Source organism: Phascolarctos cinereus, unplaced genomic scaffold, assembly GCF_003287225.1.
Source record: "Phascolarctos cinereus isolate Bilbo 61053 unplaced genomic scaffold, phaCin_HiC Scaffold_3;HRSCAF=262, whole genome shotgun sequence".
NCBI lineage: Eukaryota > Metazoa > Chordata > Mammalia > Diprotodontia > Phascolarctidae > Phascolarctos > Phascolarctos cinereus.
The window spans coordinates 188,830,889-188,851,069 of NW_027555736.1; the positions used below are offsets into that span (position 1 = coordinate 188,830,889).

Consider the following 20,181-nt stretch of genomic DNA (forward strand, 5'->3'; position numbering starts at 1 on the left):
GTTGCTGAACGGTGGGCCCGGAAGACGCGGTGCGCGGGAGGAGGCGCGGCTGGGGTGAGATGGCGACCGAGGGCGATGTGGAACTGGAACTGGAGACCGAACCGAGTGGCCCCGAGCGGCCGCCGGAGAAGCCGCGGAAACATGACAGTGGCGCTGCCGATCTGGAACGAGTGACAGACTATGCAGAAGAGAAGGAGATCCAGAGCTCCAACCTGGAGACGGTGAGGGAGGGAGGCGGGAAGCGGGCGGCGGCCTTGCGGGTGCGAGGAGCCTCGAGGCAGGCTCGGGACCGGGGGGAGGGGCGGGGAGGAAGACGAGAAGGAGAGGGAGGCGGGGGCGGCCGGCTGCTAATCTGGCCGGGGAGATGCCGAGACGCGGAGCTGACGCCCCTGCCCGGCGTGCGTTCCTGCCCTAGGCGATGTCGGTGATTGGAGACCGGCGGTCCCGGGAGCAGAAGGCCAAGCAGGAGCGGTAAGCGAGCGCCCCAGCTTTGTGCCTAGCACCTCGAACCGACCCTTCGACGGAGGCAGGGCTTCCTGACATCGGTTCCGTTCCCCAGTGATGCGGAAAAATGGGATTGACTCCGAAGTAACTGGGGTATCCTGGGTATTCTCACCCAGTATTTACGGAGTACCGATTACATTTACAAACCCAAGTGTGACACTAATAAGAGCTTATATTTTTGTGGCATTTACTTTGTGCCTGGCAATTCACTATTGATCCTCACAAGAACAACCTTTGGAGTTAGGTGCTATTATTATTATTATTATTCCCATTTTACAGGTGAGGGAACTGAGGCTGAGAGGTTAAGTGACTTGACTCAGGTCACACAGCCAGTAAATGTCTGAGGCCTAATTTGAATTCAGGCTTCCCCCATTGTGATGATTTTTGCCTCGCTCCATCCTGTAATTGGGTTTCCTTTGCTCCTGCTCTCAGAATCCCTAACTCCCTTCAAGACTCAGCTTAGGTGCTTACTTATTAGGTAAGACCTTTTTTCCTTACTCTCACAACTGTCAGTGCCCCGCTTCGCCCAACTACTTTGTAAGATTCTCAATTTCTTCTTTGTGTCCCTAGTGCCTTGCCCTCAATAAATCCTTCCTGAACGAATATGTTCACAAATAACTTTGCAGGGAGAAGGAACTGGCAAAAGTTACAATCAAGAAGGAAGATCTGGAACTAATAGTAAGTATTGGCCTGGAGATGGCTGGCAGGGGTTCCAAAACAAAGCATAATGTTGACAGTAGTTTTAGGGGTGAGAAGGGCTGTGGAATATAGAGCATCTCTTGCCTAAAGTTGAAAAGATTGGGTACAACGTTTTCTAAAATCTCTTAAGAAGAAAGTACTGCCAGTTGTCTCTTGATGACAGTGTCTGGCTTTATAGTTTTTGTTATGGATTGGAATGGACCCTTTGTGATATCTGTTCCTTTTCCTGCAGATGAATGAGATGGAAATCTCACGGGCAGCAGCAGAACGGAGTTTGCGAGAACACATGGGCAATGTAGTAGAAGCTCTTATTACCCTTACCAACTAACTTTTGAATGACCACACCTTGGTGGATTTATTTATTGGAATAAAGTTGTCTTTCTTTCTCCCATCTTACTTTGTAGTGTTTCATCGATAGGGATTTGGAAAGATAAAGTTATTGAAGCTTCTGGTTGTTGTATCCTTTTGTATTGTCGTTTTTGTAATAAGTGTCTTCTTTCTCTATAGGTTGCAATCAACTCACAACTCAGAGTTGTAAATTTAAAAATTAAATACAACTTGCTTGAGTAAAGGGGATAAAAAGACTTAAGTGAAAACTTGACTATCTACCTCACAACATTAGTGTAGCCCAAGCCATGTTTCTGAAATATATTATCACTACCTCTGGTTAACATTCTACTGCAGTGAGGCCAAATGAGTACCCAAAGGTTTAAAATATGATATGGGTAATAAATACTAGTTGATACTCATAGTTTTATTGAAACTTAAAAGTGAAGTGGTTTAAAGGAAGGTAAAGTACCATTCCCAACAGAAGTTTCAGAGGTGGGAGATTGGAAGGTGGGACACATCTTTCCCTGAAACTAAATGCAGGGAAGCCAGAGCAAATAATTTTATTTGCTTGTCTGAACGAAGAAAAAAAAAGTGGGTCTTGAGTAAGTAAGAGTAAGCACTTTTATTTCATAAGTTAGGAGTCATATTTGGATTGAATCTTTATCTGCACCATAAGATTCATAGGGAGACTATTATAGATTGTGGCACTACATTTACAGTAGATGAAGTAAGATCCCAGTCCAGAGAAACAGACAAGGTAGAAAAGTGTCAAAAACAGGTTTTTTTTTTAATAAGCTTAAGTTCCACATTAGTATTTCTTCCAACTCTAAGGAGATACTGTATTATTTCTTTGTAACCTGTGGTCCCAACTTGACAGAACCCAGAGTTTGTATGAGAAGTGATGAAACCAAATGTAGGATCCAGGCTTATGCTTATACCTGGATATTGCTTTTCAGCATTAAAAATTCCTCTTGCAGTCCCTTGTTCTAGGGTCCCTTTAGAATCATAAAAAGGGTGCTAGGCTCAAAAAGTGCCAGACAGGAGGTTCTGCTTGAGCAATCTTGGAAAAAAAATCCAAAAACAAACTTCCCCACGTGTCCATAGTCAGGGAAGTAGGTGGTTGAATCCTAAGTAGCTTTCCTCTTCTTGGCAGATGGCCTCTCAAATACATCTCGTACCCCAGCTGCCTTTTGCTTGAAGAACTTGGTATTTTGGGCACTCTCTTGTCCCCAAGCTGAATCAAAGGAAGTGGTGTCTTGATCCACAAGGTGGGTGTATTTGGTTCTGCCTGACCGTCCAAAGTTCTTGACCTGAGGGGAGAGATAATAAGCAACAACATCATATGCAGAAATTATACTCCAAGTCATTAATATACTTGTCTCTCCACCACACTAAATACCTGCATAACTTTGGGAAGAATAGTCTTATTGAAATGATCCTCCAGCGTGGGAGCACTGAAATCTCTCTTGTATACTTCTTCATCTTCATCCTGCAGACAAGAAAAAATCCATATCAGATCTGTGGTCAGACCGAATACACATCATACCTTCTAGTAAAACAATAAACACTTAACATTTTAACATACACTATTATGGGGCGACCTAGAGGGCACTGCTTCTACCCTTAACAAGCTTGGAAGAGAATGTGAAACAAAATAAATGAGATAACATCTAAGCTTGTCATACAGACTATGGAAGTGTTGCAGACATTAAATGTAAAGGGAAAGATCACAGTGGGGTGGAATTAATCAAGGAGAGCTTGGTGGAAGAGCTAACACTTGTTTCAAGTACCCAAACAAATCTTGGAAGCTTCCTTGGCACTTCTTTCTACTTCCCTGGTGAACGTCTTTATTAAGGCTCTAAGCCAGAGCAACAGACGAGAAATTCTGAGTTATGTTATAAAAATAAAAGCAACTACCTCAGAACCTATGCAACTAGCTGGTGTAGTGGATTGAGTGCTGTGCCTAGAGTCAGGAAAACTCATCTTCCTGAGTTCTAATCTGGCCTCAGACACTTACTAGCTGTGTGACCCTGGGCAAGTCACTTCATCCTGTTTGCCTCAGTTTCTCATCTGTAAAATGAGCTATAGAAGGAAATGGCAAACTACTCCAGTATCTATGCCAAGAAAACCCCAAATGAGGCCATGAAGAGTGGGACACAACTGAACAACACCTACCCTAAATGAAACTATAAGACAGTTGCAGCTAAATGGGAATGGTAGCATAGGCTTTCCTTGAAAAGGTAGATAAAATAATTGGAACTGGTTTCATTGTGCATCAAAAGATTATAAGAAACATTTCCCAGGATAATTGCTCATCTCACCTCCAAGTTTTAATCATGGGTGCAGCTAGGTGGTGAAGTGGAAAAAGCGCCAGCCTTGGAGTCAAGAGAAGTACAAATCTGGCCTCAGATAACAACTGCGTGACCCTGGGCAAGTCACTTAAACCTGTTTGCTTCAGTTTCCTCATCTGTAAAATGAGCTGGAGAAGGAAATGGCAAACCACTCCAGTATTTTTGCCAAGAAAACCTCATACGGGGTCATGAGTTGGATACGACTCAAAACCACTTGAATGACCTCAGGACTTAAGTTTTCATAGGGCCCAAGAACCCCAACTGTTCCTCAAGCATTTTCACAGAAGCCAATCTGCTTCACCCTTTGTGAGTCACTTTTTGTCTAGACTCAAAAATCAGTAAGTAGGTGAGAATGTGTACCTGAAAAGAATTGCCTTTCATATACTAGCAAACAATGCTCTACTTTTTAAACTCATTTAGCTCCGGCCTAGGAGTAGACATCTACTGAGAAAAGAAACCAGTACTCTTTTTACACAGCACAAGAAATGGTCCATTATCTCCTCGGCTCTAACCATGGCAAAAATCCAAAAGCTAGGAAAATCTCAATAAAGTAGATTGTAGACTCAATACTGAAATTGACTTTGGGAGGGGAGCAAGCTAATTCTCACTGAAGCTCATCACTTAGTTTAAAGTGATTAGAGAGGATAAGTTTTGGTACTAATGAGACTATTTAGGCTGTTGTAACATAGTTTCCAAGGCTCTAATATTCCATGTTACCCTTTTTAATACAGAAATTGCTTTCTAAATTATATTCTGTATGAGTAACAGCTCTGAATACTGCCATTCACTGTTCAGTTAGGCCTGCACTGGAAATGTAGTTAGTGCTAAAATACCACCTAACAGAATTAACTCACTTGCTGATCTGACTTTGCCCTTTACAAATGGGAAAATGGTACTGTCTCATAAATCCCACTCCTTTCTATTTAATCTCAGAACCATTCCCTGGCAATTAAGAATGAACGAAAATGGATCCCTGCCACTCAGAAATGGTTCTGGCCATTTCATTTTCTCATGTTATTGAAACAACTCAATTTGGGTATGGGTATGAGGTAAGTCAGTCTGATTTACTGTCCATAGGAAAACAAGTGTGTTCTATCAGTTCTTTCTAGTCCTTAGGACCACAGTATAGCACTACCGTGCTATAGCAAGCCTTTTTTTCCCTCTGAGTATAAGTATTTTGGAGGCAACTTCTTGCCTCCCTGTTAAAAAAGAAAGATCAATGCCCTTCACCAAACACAAGAAAACTAACCATCAAGAAGAAAGGTAGGATCATAAATCTCGCGCCAGAAGGGACCTAAGAGGCCATTTAGTTCAACTTCCCTATTTTACAGATGAGGAAACTGAGGACTAGGGAAGTTAAGTGACTTGCTCAAGGCAGTACGGATGGTAAGTGTCTGAGGCTGGATTTGACCAGAGCCTTTGACTCCAGAGAGACTGCTCTTTCCACTTCTACATGACACCTATGTGCATAGGGAAAAAAGAGTTTTCCTGATCTTCTTTCCTCCTTTTCTCCTTGCTTACCATGAAGAAAGCACCCCGGTGATAGTACTTCTGCAAGAACTTGTATTTGCCCTTAACAGCTTTGTTGGTAATAACTTTGCCATTTGCTCGGAGTTCAGCTCGTCTTTCTTCTTCTGTCAGGTTTCGCATGCGTTCAATCTCTGCTTTCTCCTTCTCAATCCTGTTCAGGGCAGAAAATTATCAATGCTGGTCCAGTTTACTTTAAACTTTAGGAAATGAAAATAAGACAGTATCTACTCCTTTACTCCAAGCAACTCAGCCATACCAGTCCCTGCCTTTGTCGAGCCAAACTCCAAAGCCAGGTGGCAGGAGATACTGTTATATGCCATAACACTTAGGATACTGTGGAAAGAAAGGCTCAAGAAGGGTGCTTGGGGTTGTGTCAGCAAATCCATCTATAACACACTCCCTAGGATAATGGTTCCCAATGTTTTAAAATTAGTCTACCCCAGTCAGGAGGATCTGAGTTCAAATCCAGCCTCAGACTTGACACTAACTGTGTGACCCTGTGCAAGTCACATAATGCCAACTGCCTCACCCCAAAATAAAATAAAATAAAATAAAATTAGTCTGTCTGACTTACTATTTTATTTTACAACATCCATTCTCCTTGTTCCTAAAAGTTCTGGGGCATTTAAAAAAATCAAAGTGAATTAAATTTAATTTTTCTGAGAATCTGGTGACAATCCCGTAAGATGAGTGTGGAGGTATCAATATCACAAAGCCAAGTTTAGGAAACAGTCCTTAAACATTATCACTCCATGATTTGCTAAAATAATGCTTCTCTATGCTTGGACTATAAATGAGACCCTGATGGCCTACAGAGTTATTGATAAGGAGTCTGGCACTACGTACACAAGCAAACATGTTTTGCAGACATTATCCACCCACCCGAATATTCTTCAAATGTATATAAAGGTTGTGATTAAAGACATTTTTTTTTTTTTGGTGAGGCCAATTAAGGTCAAGTGACTTGCCCAGAGTCACAAAGCTAATGAATGTTATGTGTCTGAGGCCGTATTTGAACTCAGGTCCTCCTGACTCTAGGGCTGGTGTTCTATCCACTGCACCACCTAACTGCCCCAAGTAAAGACATTTGTTAAAAACCATTACTGAATTCACAGCAACTTTTTTCATATTTTCTCAATCAATGAATACTAACAGCATAATTATTTTGGGAGAGAAGGAAATGACTTTTTATGTTTAAAAGGGATCTCCTTACACAAAAAGATCAGGAATCACTGCTCTAGAACAGAGTTAATGTGGGTTCTGCTAATTTGGTTAAAAAATTTTTTACCTTGTAATCCTATGTCTTTTATTTTACACATTTAAAAATTTTCTGAGAAGGGACCCACAGGACTCCTAGACAGCCAAAGGAGTCCATGACACAAGATTAGGACCCCTTACTCTGGAATGAGTAGTAGACACATGGACATAGCCAGTTGCTTAATGCCCTCCTTTAATGGTTTGCCCATCTTCTCTAATATTCCTCCCCAAGTGGCAGACATGAATAGGTCTTGATTCTTTTTAGATAAGATGTGCAGTAACTGTTCTGCTGCCAACAGGACACTAAGGCCATGAGTCTCCCACCTGCTGTTCCCACTATCCTGTTACTCACGCTTCTCGATCCTCTCTGTCCCGTTTGATCCTTTTTAGCTCCCGAACTTTCCATGCCTCATATTCCTCCTCATCATTCTCGTCATCTGTATTGAGTGCATCTAGGGCAGCGAGGGAACGTTTGTTTTCCTCCAGTTCCTTCTTTGTCTCCTCTTCCACAATCTAGATAGGAAAAACCATTCAGTCTACAGTTCACAGTTGAGGAGGTAGCCCTCATGGGATAATCCCAACTGTCCAGGCCTCCACCCAATGCTTCTTGAAGACCCCATCCTGGCACCTTGAGTGTATACTTGCGCCTCTCCTCAGCCAGGCGTTTTGCTTCCTGTTCCAGCTCCTTTTGTTTCAGTGCTTCTGCCTCACGCTCTTGAACTGTTACCCGGTCCTTCCTATAGCAAAAAGACCCTATTAGTATCCTAAAGCTCCTATGTATTAGCATTCATCTATTCTGAACCAGATTCCAACCCACCAGAGCCAAGCAATCTGAGGGTACAATTCTCTGCTGGAAGCTATACAATCACTGTGGGTCATTAGTGGAGCAGTGTTCCATTGATCTCAGGGTGTTTGATGCTTAGCTCAAGCAATCAGTAAATTGCTGGTAGTAGAAACTCTAATAGTTAAGATGAAGAAATTTATGAATTAGGATTCTTGGGTTTCTGCCCAAATTTTGTCCACTAAATGCTAAGAAACTTTGGCCGACTGCAACTCTTCTCCACACCCTCATAAAGATGAGAATGAGGTAACTTTAGATCCAGGGATCCTCCTAACACTTTCCTCATCCATCTTAATGTTCTCTGAGCTTACAGTCAGTAGATATTATTTCATCTTGATGCTCCTCTAAGTCAGAGCACTGGGCTTCAAAAGGTCGGGGACAGACCTTTGTCTCCTCTGGTCCAAGCCTGGATGGTTTTGTACTTACTTTCGAATGAAGACTGGCTTGAGGCGGGGTTCCATTTCATCCTCACTGTCTGTATATTCTTCATACTCGGACTCTGATTCTGATTCTTCACCAGAATGCCCTTCATCCTCTACTTCCATGACTTCCATCTCCTCATTTTTCCTCTCTTGCGCTCGCTGACGCATCATGCCACGCCGCCACTCAATTTCCTGTCAGGGCCAAACAGTGGTCACCAATGTGGCCTCCACCTGCCCACAATGGCTTCCACTTCCCCAGCCATGCTCCTTCTTTACCTCATCATCAATCTCTTCCTCCTCTTCTTCACTACTGTCCTCTCGCTCCATTCGCCTTGCATCTCCTTCTACTTCAGAATCACTTTCTCCCACCACTTCCGGCTCTACTATTTTCCGATGCCGGGCCAACCTGCAAGAGTCACATCCTCCAGTATATGATAAATGAATGCCAGCAACACTTTCAAGTGGAGGCACGTGTTTGCATTCTATCACCCATCCTGCACTGTAACTGGGCCATCCTGATTTTTTTTTAAACTAGACCTGTGGTTTCACCAGCATAGGAAAATCATGATGAGGAATTCTACCAATTCAATCTGGCAAATGTTCTAAGGTTTAAGTGTTTTGGAGAGTTCCTTGGGGCACTGAGAGGTTAAGTGATTTGCCCAGGGCCACAGAAACAGTGTTACGATTTATTTAAATAACTTCCCCCCCTCAACAGCTGGTGTGAACACCATTATCAACACCACTTTCACTACCTAAAGAGGAAACAGGCACAGAGAATTTATAAAGTTTTATCCAAAGTTTCAATGAGAAAATACGTAATCATGTTGGCCCTAGGATGCACAAGCTTCAAGGTATGAAGCAGTGGCTTCTCAAAAGGCATCTGGCTGGGCAATGTTCTAGCACACACAAAGTTCTTTGCTGACAGATTCTTTGTTATTTGGGATCCATTATATGATCCTAACCTAAATTACATCAATGTAATTACCCTACAACAACAACCTTTAAGATAGGTGGCTAAGTAAAGCACCCTGATGAGTTCTTCATTCTTTAACATTTCTGTTAAATAGACTTTTCTTCAATCAATCAATGCTTTCTGTTCTTTTAATGAGTTAATTAGGGTCCCAGGGTAGGCTGTGTGTGTGTGTGTGTGTGTGTGTGTGTGTGTGTGTGTTTTTCATGAATTTTTCTTGACCATAAAACACTCTAAGGGGTTCAGATACAGGGGAGGACAGCTCTGGCCATTACCTTTCTTCAACATCTTCATTGATGCGATTCTGTAAACGCCGAAGCCGGGGATCGCTAGGTGAATCCTCTTCCTGTTCCTCAGGTTCTGCTTCTTGTTCCTTGGCTTTCTTGATGAACTGAAATTCTTCATCCTCCTCATCTGAGGACTCCATAGGCGCATAGTCTGGCCTCTTCCCAGAAACATAACGTTTCACCTTTACTTTCTCCATTGAAATTTCCCCTGGATGAGGAAGGTAACTCATTAGGTTCCAAAAGACTCTTTGCAAATACCCCTCCAATACCCCACGCTTTTCATAAATTACTGATTGATTGACATCAAAATTACAATAAGAAAACTTATCTATAAACTAGTTCCATTGCTCTCTTAATCTCTAGAAAGTTCTATTAAATGAATTATTTATTCTTGTGCGCCAGCACAGTGTTAGGTGCTGGGGGTTAGTTCATAGGATAGGATTTGGAACTAGAAAGGACGGACTTTAGCCCAAGAGTTCTTAACTACACACAGGTAAAGACAATATGGGCTTACTGATGAGTTTTAGCAGTTTACATGATAAGTTCTATTCATAAAGAACATAAGTCTGCCAATTGTGTAAATGATGTGTAGGACAGAGTGGAGGTTAGAAGATGTATTAGGAGGCTCCTGAATAGCCTAGGCAGGTGGTAAGGAGGGCCTGTACTGTACAGTGGTAATGGGGAAAAAAGGGTAGCAGGAATACAAAAGATGACAGAGAGGGAATTAACATGCCTTGGTACCGGTTTGGCTATGAAAGGTTAAAGAGTGTCAATGATAACACCATGGTTTTGAACATGAGTGGAGCTATTGAAATAATGAACTTGGGTAGAGGAACAGATTTTGGAAAAATAAGTTTGATTTCAGATCTGTTAGTCTGAGATGTCTCTGGGACACAAAAGTGGAGATATGTTGTAGGTAAAACAAGGTGTGTTTAGAGCTCAGGGCTACAGACTTGGTTATCTGTATAGAAGTAATAGTGAATGAGATATTAAGTGAGAGACTATAGAGAGAACGGAAGAGGCCTTAGAACAGATAGGGAGATGAGGAATTATTAAAGGAATCAGAGAGGCAGTGATGTCTATTTCATCACAACAGAAGTGTGACACTTCTGATGGTAAGTGAAAAAAAGTTATACAGGAGGGGACAGGCCAACAAGTATTGAATGTTGCAGAGTGCTCTTGGAGGATGAGGACTAAAAGTTGACTAGGATTGGGGGCCTTTGAAAGCATAGTTTTGATAGAGAGGGTGATCGAGGAAGTGGAAGTAGTAAGTGAAAGCAATAATCCTGCATGTCTAACTTGCTGCTAGACATTCTGCCAGTCCCTTAAACTCAATATGTCTAAAACTAATCATTTTTTTCTTATCTCAGCTGCACCCCTACCTGACTTCCTATTTTTTATTATCATTCAGGCTTAAAACCTTAAAGTAGTCTTTAACCCTTCCTTCTCCTTTGCTCATACATCTATTCAGTGGCCAAGTCTTCTTAATTCTTCCTTCCTCAATATCTTTCAAATTCATCCCTTCATCTCCATTTCTACAACTTTTATTCTAGTTAAAGCCCTCATCGAAACTGCTGTAATTGTTCAATTGGCCTCTTTGTCTTTGGTTTTTGACTCTTCCAATCCATTTGCACATTGATCTAAGATGAATTTTCCAAAAATATCACTGTTTGACTCAATGTCCTACAACCTTTAATGGCTCCATGATTGCTTATTAAATTTTATTTTTATTTGATATTTTATTGAATATCTTTAGCTTCCACTGAAACTGCACTCTCCTAAATTACCAATGATCTCTTAGTTGCCAAATGCAATGGCCTTTTCTCAATCCTCCTTCTCCTTGACTTTTCTGCAGCCTCTGGCACCTTTGATCATTCTCCCTTCCTTGATGCTCTCTTCTCTTCTAGGTTTTGAGGACACCACTCTCTCCTCTTTCTCCTCCTTCTTTGTCTCCTTTGCTGATCTTCTTTCAGATCACATCCTCTAACCATATGTGTCCTTATGGGTTCTGTCCTGGGCCCTTTTCTAAACTTCACTTGGTGATCTCATCAGCTTCCATGGATTTAATTACTATCTCTGTGCTGATGACTCTCAAAACTATCTATTCTGCCCCAATCTCTCTGTTGACCCTTAATGTTGGATCTCCAATTGTTTTTCAGACATCTTAAAATGGATGTCCAGTAGGCATCTTAAACTCAAATTATGCCCAAAATGGAACTTTATCTTTTCCCCTAAATCCTTAATCCCCTCTGTACTCCCCCCCCATTAATGTAGAAGGCAACACTATCCTCCCAGGTTTTCAGGCTAGCAACCTAGGAGTCATCCTGGACTCCTCACTATCTCTCACTGCCCTCCCGCCTGCCCCCCCAATATTCAAGCTGATGCTAAGGCCTATGTCAATTTCACCTTTGCAACATCTCAAACCCCACAGCTGCTTCTTATTGTCTCTAAGATCAAATACAAAATGCTTTGCCATTCAAAGCCCACCATAATCTAAGACCCCTTCTATGTCCTTCTTTCCAGTCTTCTTACACCTTCCTTCCCAAAGAGTACTCCTTTGATTTAGTGACACTGGTTCTTCCATGAACAAGACACTTCATTTCTCAGCTCTGGGCTGTCCCCCATACCTGGAATGCTCTCCCTCCTCCACTCCAACTACTGACCTCCCTGGCTTAAGTTCCAACTAAAATCCCATCTTCTATAGAAAGCCTTTCCCAACCCCTCTTAATTCCAGTGCCTTCCCTCTATTAATTATTTCCTACATATTGCTTGTTTTGTATTTATTTGTTTGCATGTTGTCTCCCCCGTGAGACTGTAAGCTCGTTGAAGGCAGGGACTGGCTTTGGTCTCTTTTTGTATCCCCATCGCTTAGCACAGTGTCTGGCACACAGCTGCGGCTTAATAAATGTTTATTCATTTATTGACCACACCACAACACGTGCCCATCCTTTATTACTCAATTCATCCTCCTGTAGCCTTCTCTAATTATCCACAGCACCATTCTTAGGACACTAATCTAGTACTGTAAATATGTTCACATCTCATTCTGCCACTCCTCCCTCCCACCAGTAATAAGACTGTAAGCTTCCCGAGGGCAAGGATCCTCTACTTTATAAGTGTATACACTGCACGGTCTCTTTTATAACCAGACCTAGACGATCAACCACCGTTTGCCGAGTTGGAGGGAAGGGAAGAAGGCGGGGTGTGTGCAAGCCCTTGCGGTGAGGACCACAGACTTAGGGAGGTGGAGTAGGGGGGCGGTCTGGGAGGAAAGTTGGCTTCAGGGGCTCAGGAAGAAACTGATGATGGGAAGTTCAAAGTGGTGACGATGAGGGACAGGCTCGAGGAAGCTCTGAAGGAAAACCAGAAATTGAGGGACCGGCTCTGGCTTAGAGTGCACTGGGGGCTAGAAGTCGGGGGTCTTAGGGTCCCGGATCATGGGCAAAGTGAGGGGTCGCTGCTTGTCGGAAAATCCGGCGGGAAGGGTCTAGGCCCCTTACCTTTCTCATTGCGAACTGGGACGGCCCCAGCCGTGGAATGAATGGGAGGCTGCTTCATGAGGGCGCTCGGGACCGACATGATGGCAATAGCGGCGGCGGCTGGTGCAGTCCCCGAACCTGAGATACCGAACAGTCAACACAGACAACTTACAACGACCTCCCTTCTCTTCCGGACGTAGCAACGAGTCCGCGAAGAGTGAGGAACCGGAAGTACACAGCAGAGCACCGTATCGGTGAATTGTGGGATCGTGGATGACTTCGGGAGGCGCCCCCCCCGGGGAGGCGGGTCGCGCAGGCTGCTAGTACGCAGACGCCAGGTCACGTGACTCCAGGGTTGGGGTGGTGCCTGCGTCTGCGGGCGGGAAATTCGCTTTTTCCGGAGTGCACTGGCTCTTTTCCCTCGTGGGTCCGGACGAGGGGAGCGGAAATTTCAGGTGGGACTTTGGGTGTTGGAAAGGAATACGTCGTTGAGGAGTGGGAGGTGGTTTCTTGTTGGTTCGAGAGCAGTGGAAGGGGAAGGCATTGGCCGCGACCTTAAGTAGATGTCTGGGTTGTGAGCCCCAGCTCTGCTACCGGCTTTCGAGATCATAGGCTCCAGAGTTGGAAGGGCCTTTAAAGATGGTTTAAGGCTGAGGAGCAGCCTTTAGCAGGTAGTTGAGGGTCTCTGTGGAACGTGCCTGTGAGTGGTGGCCTGGTAGCTCCAGGATTTAACTGGTTTGACTCTTGTACAGCTTTCAAAGTTCCTTAATTGACTGTTATAACTTTTTACTTTCATTTAATATTTTGTTTGATTTTATTTATCCAACTCCTTTACCATGAGAGTCAAGGCTGTGTACAACCTAGCCTCTTTCTACCCTTTCCAACTTTGCCTCCTTACTCCTCACTATAAATCTTTACATTCCCACCAGGGTTCCCCAGATGTTTATGAATAGGTAGGCCCCAGGTTATGATTTGAGTGAGGCAGGGGTGGCCCCTGGGGCCCGAATGCCTCCTTCTCTGGCTGGTCATCCTGGAGACTATTGTATTTCTTCTGTTTGCATTTCAGTCAATTAGCCAGTATTTATTGAACATCAGTTGTTGTGGGGCACTGGAAGGGAATGCAAAGAAGTGACGGAAAATCTAGCTTTCTGGAGCCAAAAAGAAGGCATCAGTTAGAACAAAGTAAATAACCAATTTTTGAATGGACTGTATTGTTTGGAATAAATGACTTAGCTGTTGGCAAAGGTTATTTAGATACCTGAGAGTTGGAGGTGAGCAGTAGTGGCCTTGGAGTGGCAGTAGGGGCAGTTTAAAAATTGGTAATTGGATTAATAACCAAATCCAAACCTTCATCCTCAAATATAAAGGCTGTTGACAACAGATTTTGATTGCTTTGTTGATGTGTAATAGCTAACTTTGTGGTTCCTGAAGGTTTTTAACCATGTATATAACTCCCTTTTGGGCCCAAACAAGCCAGTAAATAAAACTACCTACTGGCCTGTTGTTTATTTTACGGGAGGGGGATAAAAGGATGTTTTTCCTGTTTCAGAAATTGCTCTTAGCTGTACTTCAAAATTAGGGATACTCAGAAGCTAGACATGACATTAGGGAGGAATGAGTGATAGCAGATGCCATAAAGGAAATGGTGGGAGCCATTTTTAGATTTTAGATTTAGAGCTGGAAGTACCTTGGAGGACATCAGTCCAACTCCCTTATTTTACAGATGAGAAGCAAGTAGGCATATTAATGGATCAGAAACTTCTTTGACTTTTTTAATATAGCAATAGTTATAAACTATGAATGAAATCAGAGAGGTTGAGTAACTTGTCCATGGTCACATAGGTAGTAGTAAGTGGCGGACCTGGAATTTGCCTCAGACCACTGAGCCCAGTACTCATTATGCTGCCCTATCTCTGCTACAATGCTTATCCATCACAACCCTTAGGATTTAGTACCTTTCTTTCCCAAAAGCCTGCCTTCCTCTTTAATCTTAGCATAGGATAACAAAATGGGCTTCTTGGGCAGACTCTGACTCAAACACTTCTTTCTTGATACAGCGTTCTTTCTTTAACCTAAGCAAATCAGGTTAGGATCTGGAGGTCCCAGCTTCACTGAGAGGAATGGCCAGGTTTTTGCTTTCTTCAGGCCTCAAGCCTAACGTCCTCCTTCCCAACCCCAGCAGAACTTTGTGTGTGATCTGTGCGCAGATGATTTCTAAAAAGAGAAGGGCAGTGCTGATGAAGCTAACTGTCAGTACCTCAGTTTTGAGGAAAAATCAATGATAATAAAGCAATATGGTTTTGACAAACTGAAAACGGAAGATGCTTAGTGATTTTTACCTTCTGCCTACAAATATGTTCAAGTCTCTTCAATTGTAAAAAATCCTTCCCTTAACCCTTGTACCTCATATCCCACTCATCTTGCTCCCCTACACTGCCAAACTTATAAAAGTTTTTTTTTATACCTAAAGACTTTTTCCATAACATTTAAAGCTCTCTTCAGACTCTTGAATATCTGGCCTATGGTTCCAGCGCTATAGAAATTGCTCTTTTAAAGGTGACTAATGATGTCTTTTTAAAAAGTTTTTTTAAAAATTGTAATTCTAACCTTTAACAAAACAACATGGAATTATACTTTTCGGTATAAAATTATAATGAAGTCATAAACAGTATAACATATTTCATTTCATTCTGAAATTAACAAACTAAATAAAGTGAGCATTTTCATATACATTCTGAAACAGGAGAGGATTGTGCATGAAACTATGAATCTCTGTTATCTAGAACTTGCTTTTTATCCCCCTAAAGTATTTAACATATTAAACATGTAACTTTGAAAGCTGTCCTGATTGTTTATGATACCTTTTAGCCTTCCTCTTATTTTCAGAAGGGACTTTATCTCTATTCCTCCACTTTTCTTTATAATATACATTTTAATGAAGTAGAAATCAAACAAATTAATAAAAGATGATTGCTCTCTTTCCCCTTAATGGATTTGAAACTTCTTTGCCCTTTTAAAATATAGCAGTAAATATAAATTGTGAATGAAATGAGCAAAACCCAAACAGCATTTACATTATTTCTATATTTCTTGTATTCCAAATATTTATCAGTTTCTGGCATCATAATATTCTGTCATGCGAATAAATCACAATGCAGTCAGCCATTTTCCAACTGTTGGGAGTAGTTTTGTTTCCAGTTTTTTTGCTCTTACAAATAAAGTGGCTATGAATGTTTTTGTGTTTTGGTGGGTTGGAAAGATTAAGATTGTAGTCAGGTAAGACCTGGTTGAGTTCCTGATTCTGATACTTGCTGTGCCTTTGTCACTTAATCTTTCTGAGCCTCTGTTTCCTCATTTGCAAAATGGAAATAAACTATGTGGTTCTAACCTGACTTTTTTTTTAAAAGGATTAAATGAGAAACTTAAAGCACAACATAAATGTCAGTTGCTATCATTTTTTCCCTTGATATCTTTAGGATGGAGTTATAGCAGGAATGTAGAAGAAAGAACCTGATGAATTTTGTGGCTTTTATGTATATTGTCAAACAGCATTTCAAAGTTTGTACCAGTTACCATCCCACAATGTAAAGGATACCCCTTTACCTGCAGCCCTGCTGCCATATTGAATTTAAAAAAGGTTTTATTGATGTGTTTTATTTTTTTAAATCACTAAAATTTCCTCCAGGATCTCCCCCTTTCCTTCTCATACAACAAATAATATTTTTTAGACAAAAAAGGGGGAAAAAATCAGCAAAACCAATCAGTTCATTGAAAAAATATAAAAATATGTGTGATGGTACTGTACTGGTGGACCCTCTAACTCTGCAAAAGGGTATCTTAAGACTCTTAGGTCTTCTCTGGAACCATGCTTGTTATTTGTAATTTTGGAAGATTCAGTTTTGATTTTTTTGGTGGTTCTTCCTGTTTACATTGTAGTTATTGTCTATTGCTTTATTGGCTCTGCTTACTTCTCTTTACATTAGTTCATATAGATCTTTCCATGTTTCTCTGCAGTTATTGTGATTGTCATTTCTTACAGTACAGTAATATTTCGTTATTCATGTACCACAGTTTGTTTAGCTGTTCTCCAGTTGATGAGTATCTGCTTTGTTTTCAATTCTTTGCTTTCACAAGAAGTGATATAAATGTTTTTAGTGTAACACAGAGACTTTCTTCTTATCAGTGGCCTCTTTGGGGTATAAGCCTAGGACTGGAATCTCTGGGTCAAAAGGTATGGACATTTTAGTCATTTTATTTGCGTAATTCCGAAATGCTTTCCAAAATGATTGTACTGATCCACTAGTAAGGCATTGGAATTTCTATCTTCTCTGAACTCCCACATTCACTATTCCTATCTTTTGTCATCTTTCCCAGTTTTGCATTTCTTTTGTTATTCATGATTTGAATAATTCTTTCTTGTAGTTCTTAGTAGATTGCAATTCTTACCAAGTCTTTTTTATTTCTTTTTAACCCCAGTTGAGGTTAAGTGACTTGCCCAGGGTCACACAGCTAGCCAGTAAGTGTCAAGTGTTTGGTCTGTGGCTGATTTGAACTCAGGTCCTCCTGACTTCAGAGCCAGTGCTCTATCCACTTTGCCACCTAGCCCCCTCCTAGATTGAAATTCTTTTGAGATCTGTTTGTACATATCCTTTGACCATTTATCTGTTGGAAATTGTTTTTGGTCATATATATGTTAAGTGTTTACATGTCTTGTGTACCAAATCCTTATCAGAAAAACTTGATACCAAGATTTTTTCTCATATCACTACTTTCCTCCCTATCCTAGGTGCATTCATTTTGATTGTGTTTTAGTTTCATGTAAACAAAATTGTCTATTTTAGCTTTTGTAATTGCCTCTGTCCCTTTTTTGGTTAAAAATACATTTCCTACCCATACCTGGGAGATGTATATGACTTGCTTCTCTTCTAATTTTTTTGGCGTGATCTTTGATATTAAGGTTATATATTGATTTAGAATGTAATGTGGAATAGAGTGTAAAGTTTTGATCTGAGACTAATTTTTCTAGTCTGCTTTTAGTTTTCCCAGCAGTTTTTATCATGTAGAGAATTTTTTGCTAAGTAATTTATGTTTTCTGGTTTGTCAGACACTGAGTTATTGAATTCTACAGTGTCATACTGAATTTTTATCTTTTTTTTTTTTTGCTGTTTCAAGCAACATAATGAATATAATGGTTGTAAGGAATGTGGCTTTGTAGCTGGAAGAGAATTTCCTCATTTTATAAATGAGAAACCTGAAGCTTAGAGGGAAAGTGAATTGCCCAAGTGAATTGCTACAAAGGTAGCATTTTCAACTTTTTTGATTTTTCCATTTTTTTATCATTAGGGATTTTGAACATCTTTTCAGGTAGTTCTTAACCTGTATTTTCTTCAAAAATTGTTTATGACCTTTGGCCATTCCTCATTGGGGAGTGTGAATTAGTTTTATACCTGTGTATCAGTTCATATATATCTGGAAGACAAATCATTACAAATCTGTTTTCCCCTCTCTTTCCTTCTTATTTTAGACATTTTATAATTTCTTGTGAAAAATCTTTTTATTCTTTCATAATCAAACCCACTGAACTTTGTCTACCAATTTCTTCCCCTTTTTTGGTTAAAAAAAGTTTTTATTTTTCATTATTGGCATAAATATTTCTTTTCCTTGCAGTTTTTATGATTTTGTTTTTGTTTTTAGGCAATTGGGGTTAAGTGACTTGCCCAGGGTCACACAGCTAGCAAGTGTCCACCTAGCTGCTCCTAGTTTTTATGATTTATAAGAATCACATTTTCTAATTGCTAAGTCTATTAGACTTTTCAAAGCTTTCATCTGCTCATTAGAAATGAACACTGTTGACTACCACCTTGTGGATACCACACTTTCTTGGTTTTTCTACTTCTTTCACTGTCTATCCTTTTTGTGGTATTGATGAGATTTAGGGGTATTGGGACCCCAAAATCACACATGAGGGTCATGGTTAAAAGAATTCGGCCCAAGCCTTCTTTCAGCCAAAGACAAGGTTTACTAGAACATCCGTCATATTAGGCAGACTCTTAAGGAGTCTGAACATCCTATTGGCTAGATTTTAAGAATCTAAGCACCTTAATGGAGACAAGATGGACCTTATTACAGAAAGACTGTGGGAGGGATCTAGCAGTGGCCAAGTAGTTTGGGGTAACTGGAGGAGGGGTTTAGGGAAGATCTGAATGAGAGTGTCCAGTAAACTGGGGTGAACAGAACACTTGGGACCTGGACCACGTGGCCTAGGGAGAATGGAGCCTAGCTAGGATTAAGGGTGGGAAATGGCCTGGGGCTATAGGGAGGTAAGACAAAGGAGGCCTAGGCTAGGTTTAGGATAATTGGGAGATTGGGTGGAACCACAATAAAAGGCCAGTTGATTATAGCCTCAGGCAAACGCCAGAGATTTGGCCTTGTGGGAAAGTCCATGGTTTTTCCTTTTTGGGGTCTAGCTTCCATACTCATCATTATTGTCCATTTTTATATTTTTGACCCTCTCGCTTCTCTATGCTGTTTCCCTGGGCAATTTGATTAATCCCCACCACTTCAACTTCCACTTACAAAAATAACTCACCTGACCTCTCTTTTATGTCCAGATCCCTGTCTCCTGTCTACAGAATATCTCTGCCTAATTTTCCACTGGCACTTGAAACTTAACAAGTCTACCAAATACAGTTACTATAAACAGTTTAAAAAGCCAGTTACTCTTTTACTTTGCCCTAGTCAGACCAAATATGAACTATTACTGGTGATTTTGGGGCCCAAAACACACATTATACTGCACAAAATTGTGCATGATTTAGGGAGGACATTGATAAGCTGATGAATGTTTAGTAGCCAGAGGGGTAGACCAGGATGGTGAAGGCTGTTGAAGGAATTGCTGGTGGATATTTCACCTGGAACGGAGTTGGTTTAGGGGGAACACAATAGCTGTCTTTAAGTATTTAAAGGACAGTCATACTGCTTCAAAGTTCTTTTGAGTTCTTGTGGCTAACTAGGCTTTTTTGAGTGAAGTTTGTTACCGTCTATGTTCATAATTCTAAACAATTGCTAAAAGAAAAAAAGACTTGTTCTTTACCTCAGAGGGTAGAAATAGGAGTGATGAGTAGACACTGCAGAGGCAAATTTAGCCTCCTCTTTAGTTAGAGCTATCCAGAAGTGTAATGGGCCACCTGGGAAGATTGTGAGTTCCCTCCAAGTGGAGACTTTCAGGCAGAGGCTGATTGGCCTATGTTGGGTATGTTGAAGAAGGAATTATTTTTCAGGTGTCAGTTGGATTAGGTGGACACTGAGGTCCCTTTCAACTCTGAGAATCTGCAACTCTTCCATAACAGACTCCTATTTATATGCTGTTTTAAGGTTTTCAAAGCACAACAATCCAGTGACACAGGGGAGTACCTCTCCCATTTGGAGGATAAGTAAACAAAGGTCCAGTAAGATTGCCCAAGACCACAAAGGCATGAAGTGTACAAGCCAAGCTTTTAATGCTTTCCAAC

The 20,181-nt window shown here is 41.2% G+C and overlaps 3 protein-coding genes across 4 annotated transcripts in view; 2 read left to right on the plus strand and 1 right to left on the minus strand.

Annotated features, from left to right (window-relative positions):
- The first annotated feature begins 2 nt into the window (after window positions 1-2).
- Window positions 3-1,594, plus strand: HYPK (huntingtin interacting protein K). 2 transcript variants are annotated; one of them, XM_021009360.2, is made up of 4 exons: window positions 3-221; window positions 416-471; window positions 1,131-1,182; window positions 1,436-1,594. In XM_021009360.2, the coding sequence occupies exons 1-4, from the start codon at window positions 60-62 to the stop codon at window positions 1,529-1,531; spliced, it is 366 nt and encodes a 121-aa protein (XP_020865019.1). In that variant the 5' UTR covers window positions 3-59; the 3' UTR covers window positions 1,532-1,594. The 2 variants fall into 2 exon arrangements, with proteins under 2 accessions (XP_020865019.1, XP_078007504.1); XM_078151378.1 differs by lacking the exon at window positions 416-471 and having other exon boundaries at window positions 9-221.
- A 542-nt stretch (window positions 1,595-2,136) lies between these two features.
- Window positions 2,137-12,889, minus strand: MFAP1 (microfibril associated protein 1). Its single transcript, XM_021009214.2, has 9 exons — window positions 12,692-12,889; window positions 9,180-9,399; window positions 8,211-8,340; window positions 7,939-8,126; window positions 7,300-7,408; window positions 7,024-7,184; window positions 5,406-5,565; window positions 2,933-3,022; window positions 2,137-2,843 (listed from the first exon to the last, which is right to left on the minus strand). Exons 1-9 carry the CDS (start codon window positions 12,768-12,770, stop codon window positions 2,661-2,663), a joined length of 1,320 nt encoding a protein of 439 aa, XP_020864873.1. The 5' UTR covers window positions 12,771-12,889; the 3' UTR covers window positions 2,137-2,660.
- Window positions 12,890-13,062: 173 nt separating this feature from the next.
- The window catches only part of WDR76 (WD repeat domain 76), a 46,076-nt gene continuing 38,957 nt past the window's right edge, over window positions 13,063-20,181 (plus strand). Inside the window, exon 1 of the mRNA XM_021009206.2 lies at window positions 13,063-13,125. The gene's annotated coding sequence lies outside the window, so the exon portion shown is untranslated. The remainder of the gene's footprint in view (window positions 13,126-20,181) is intronic.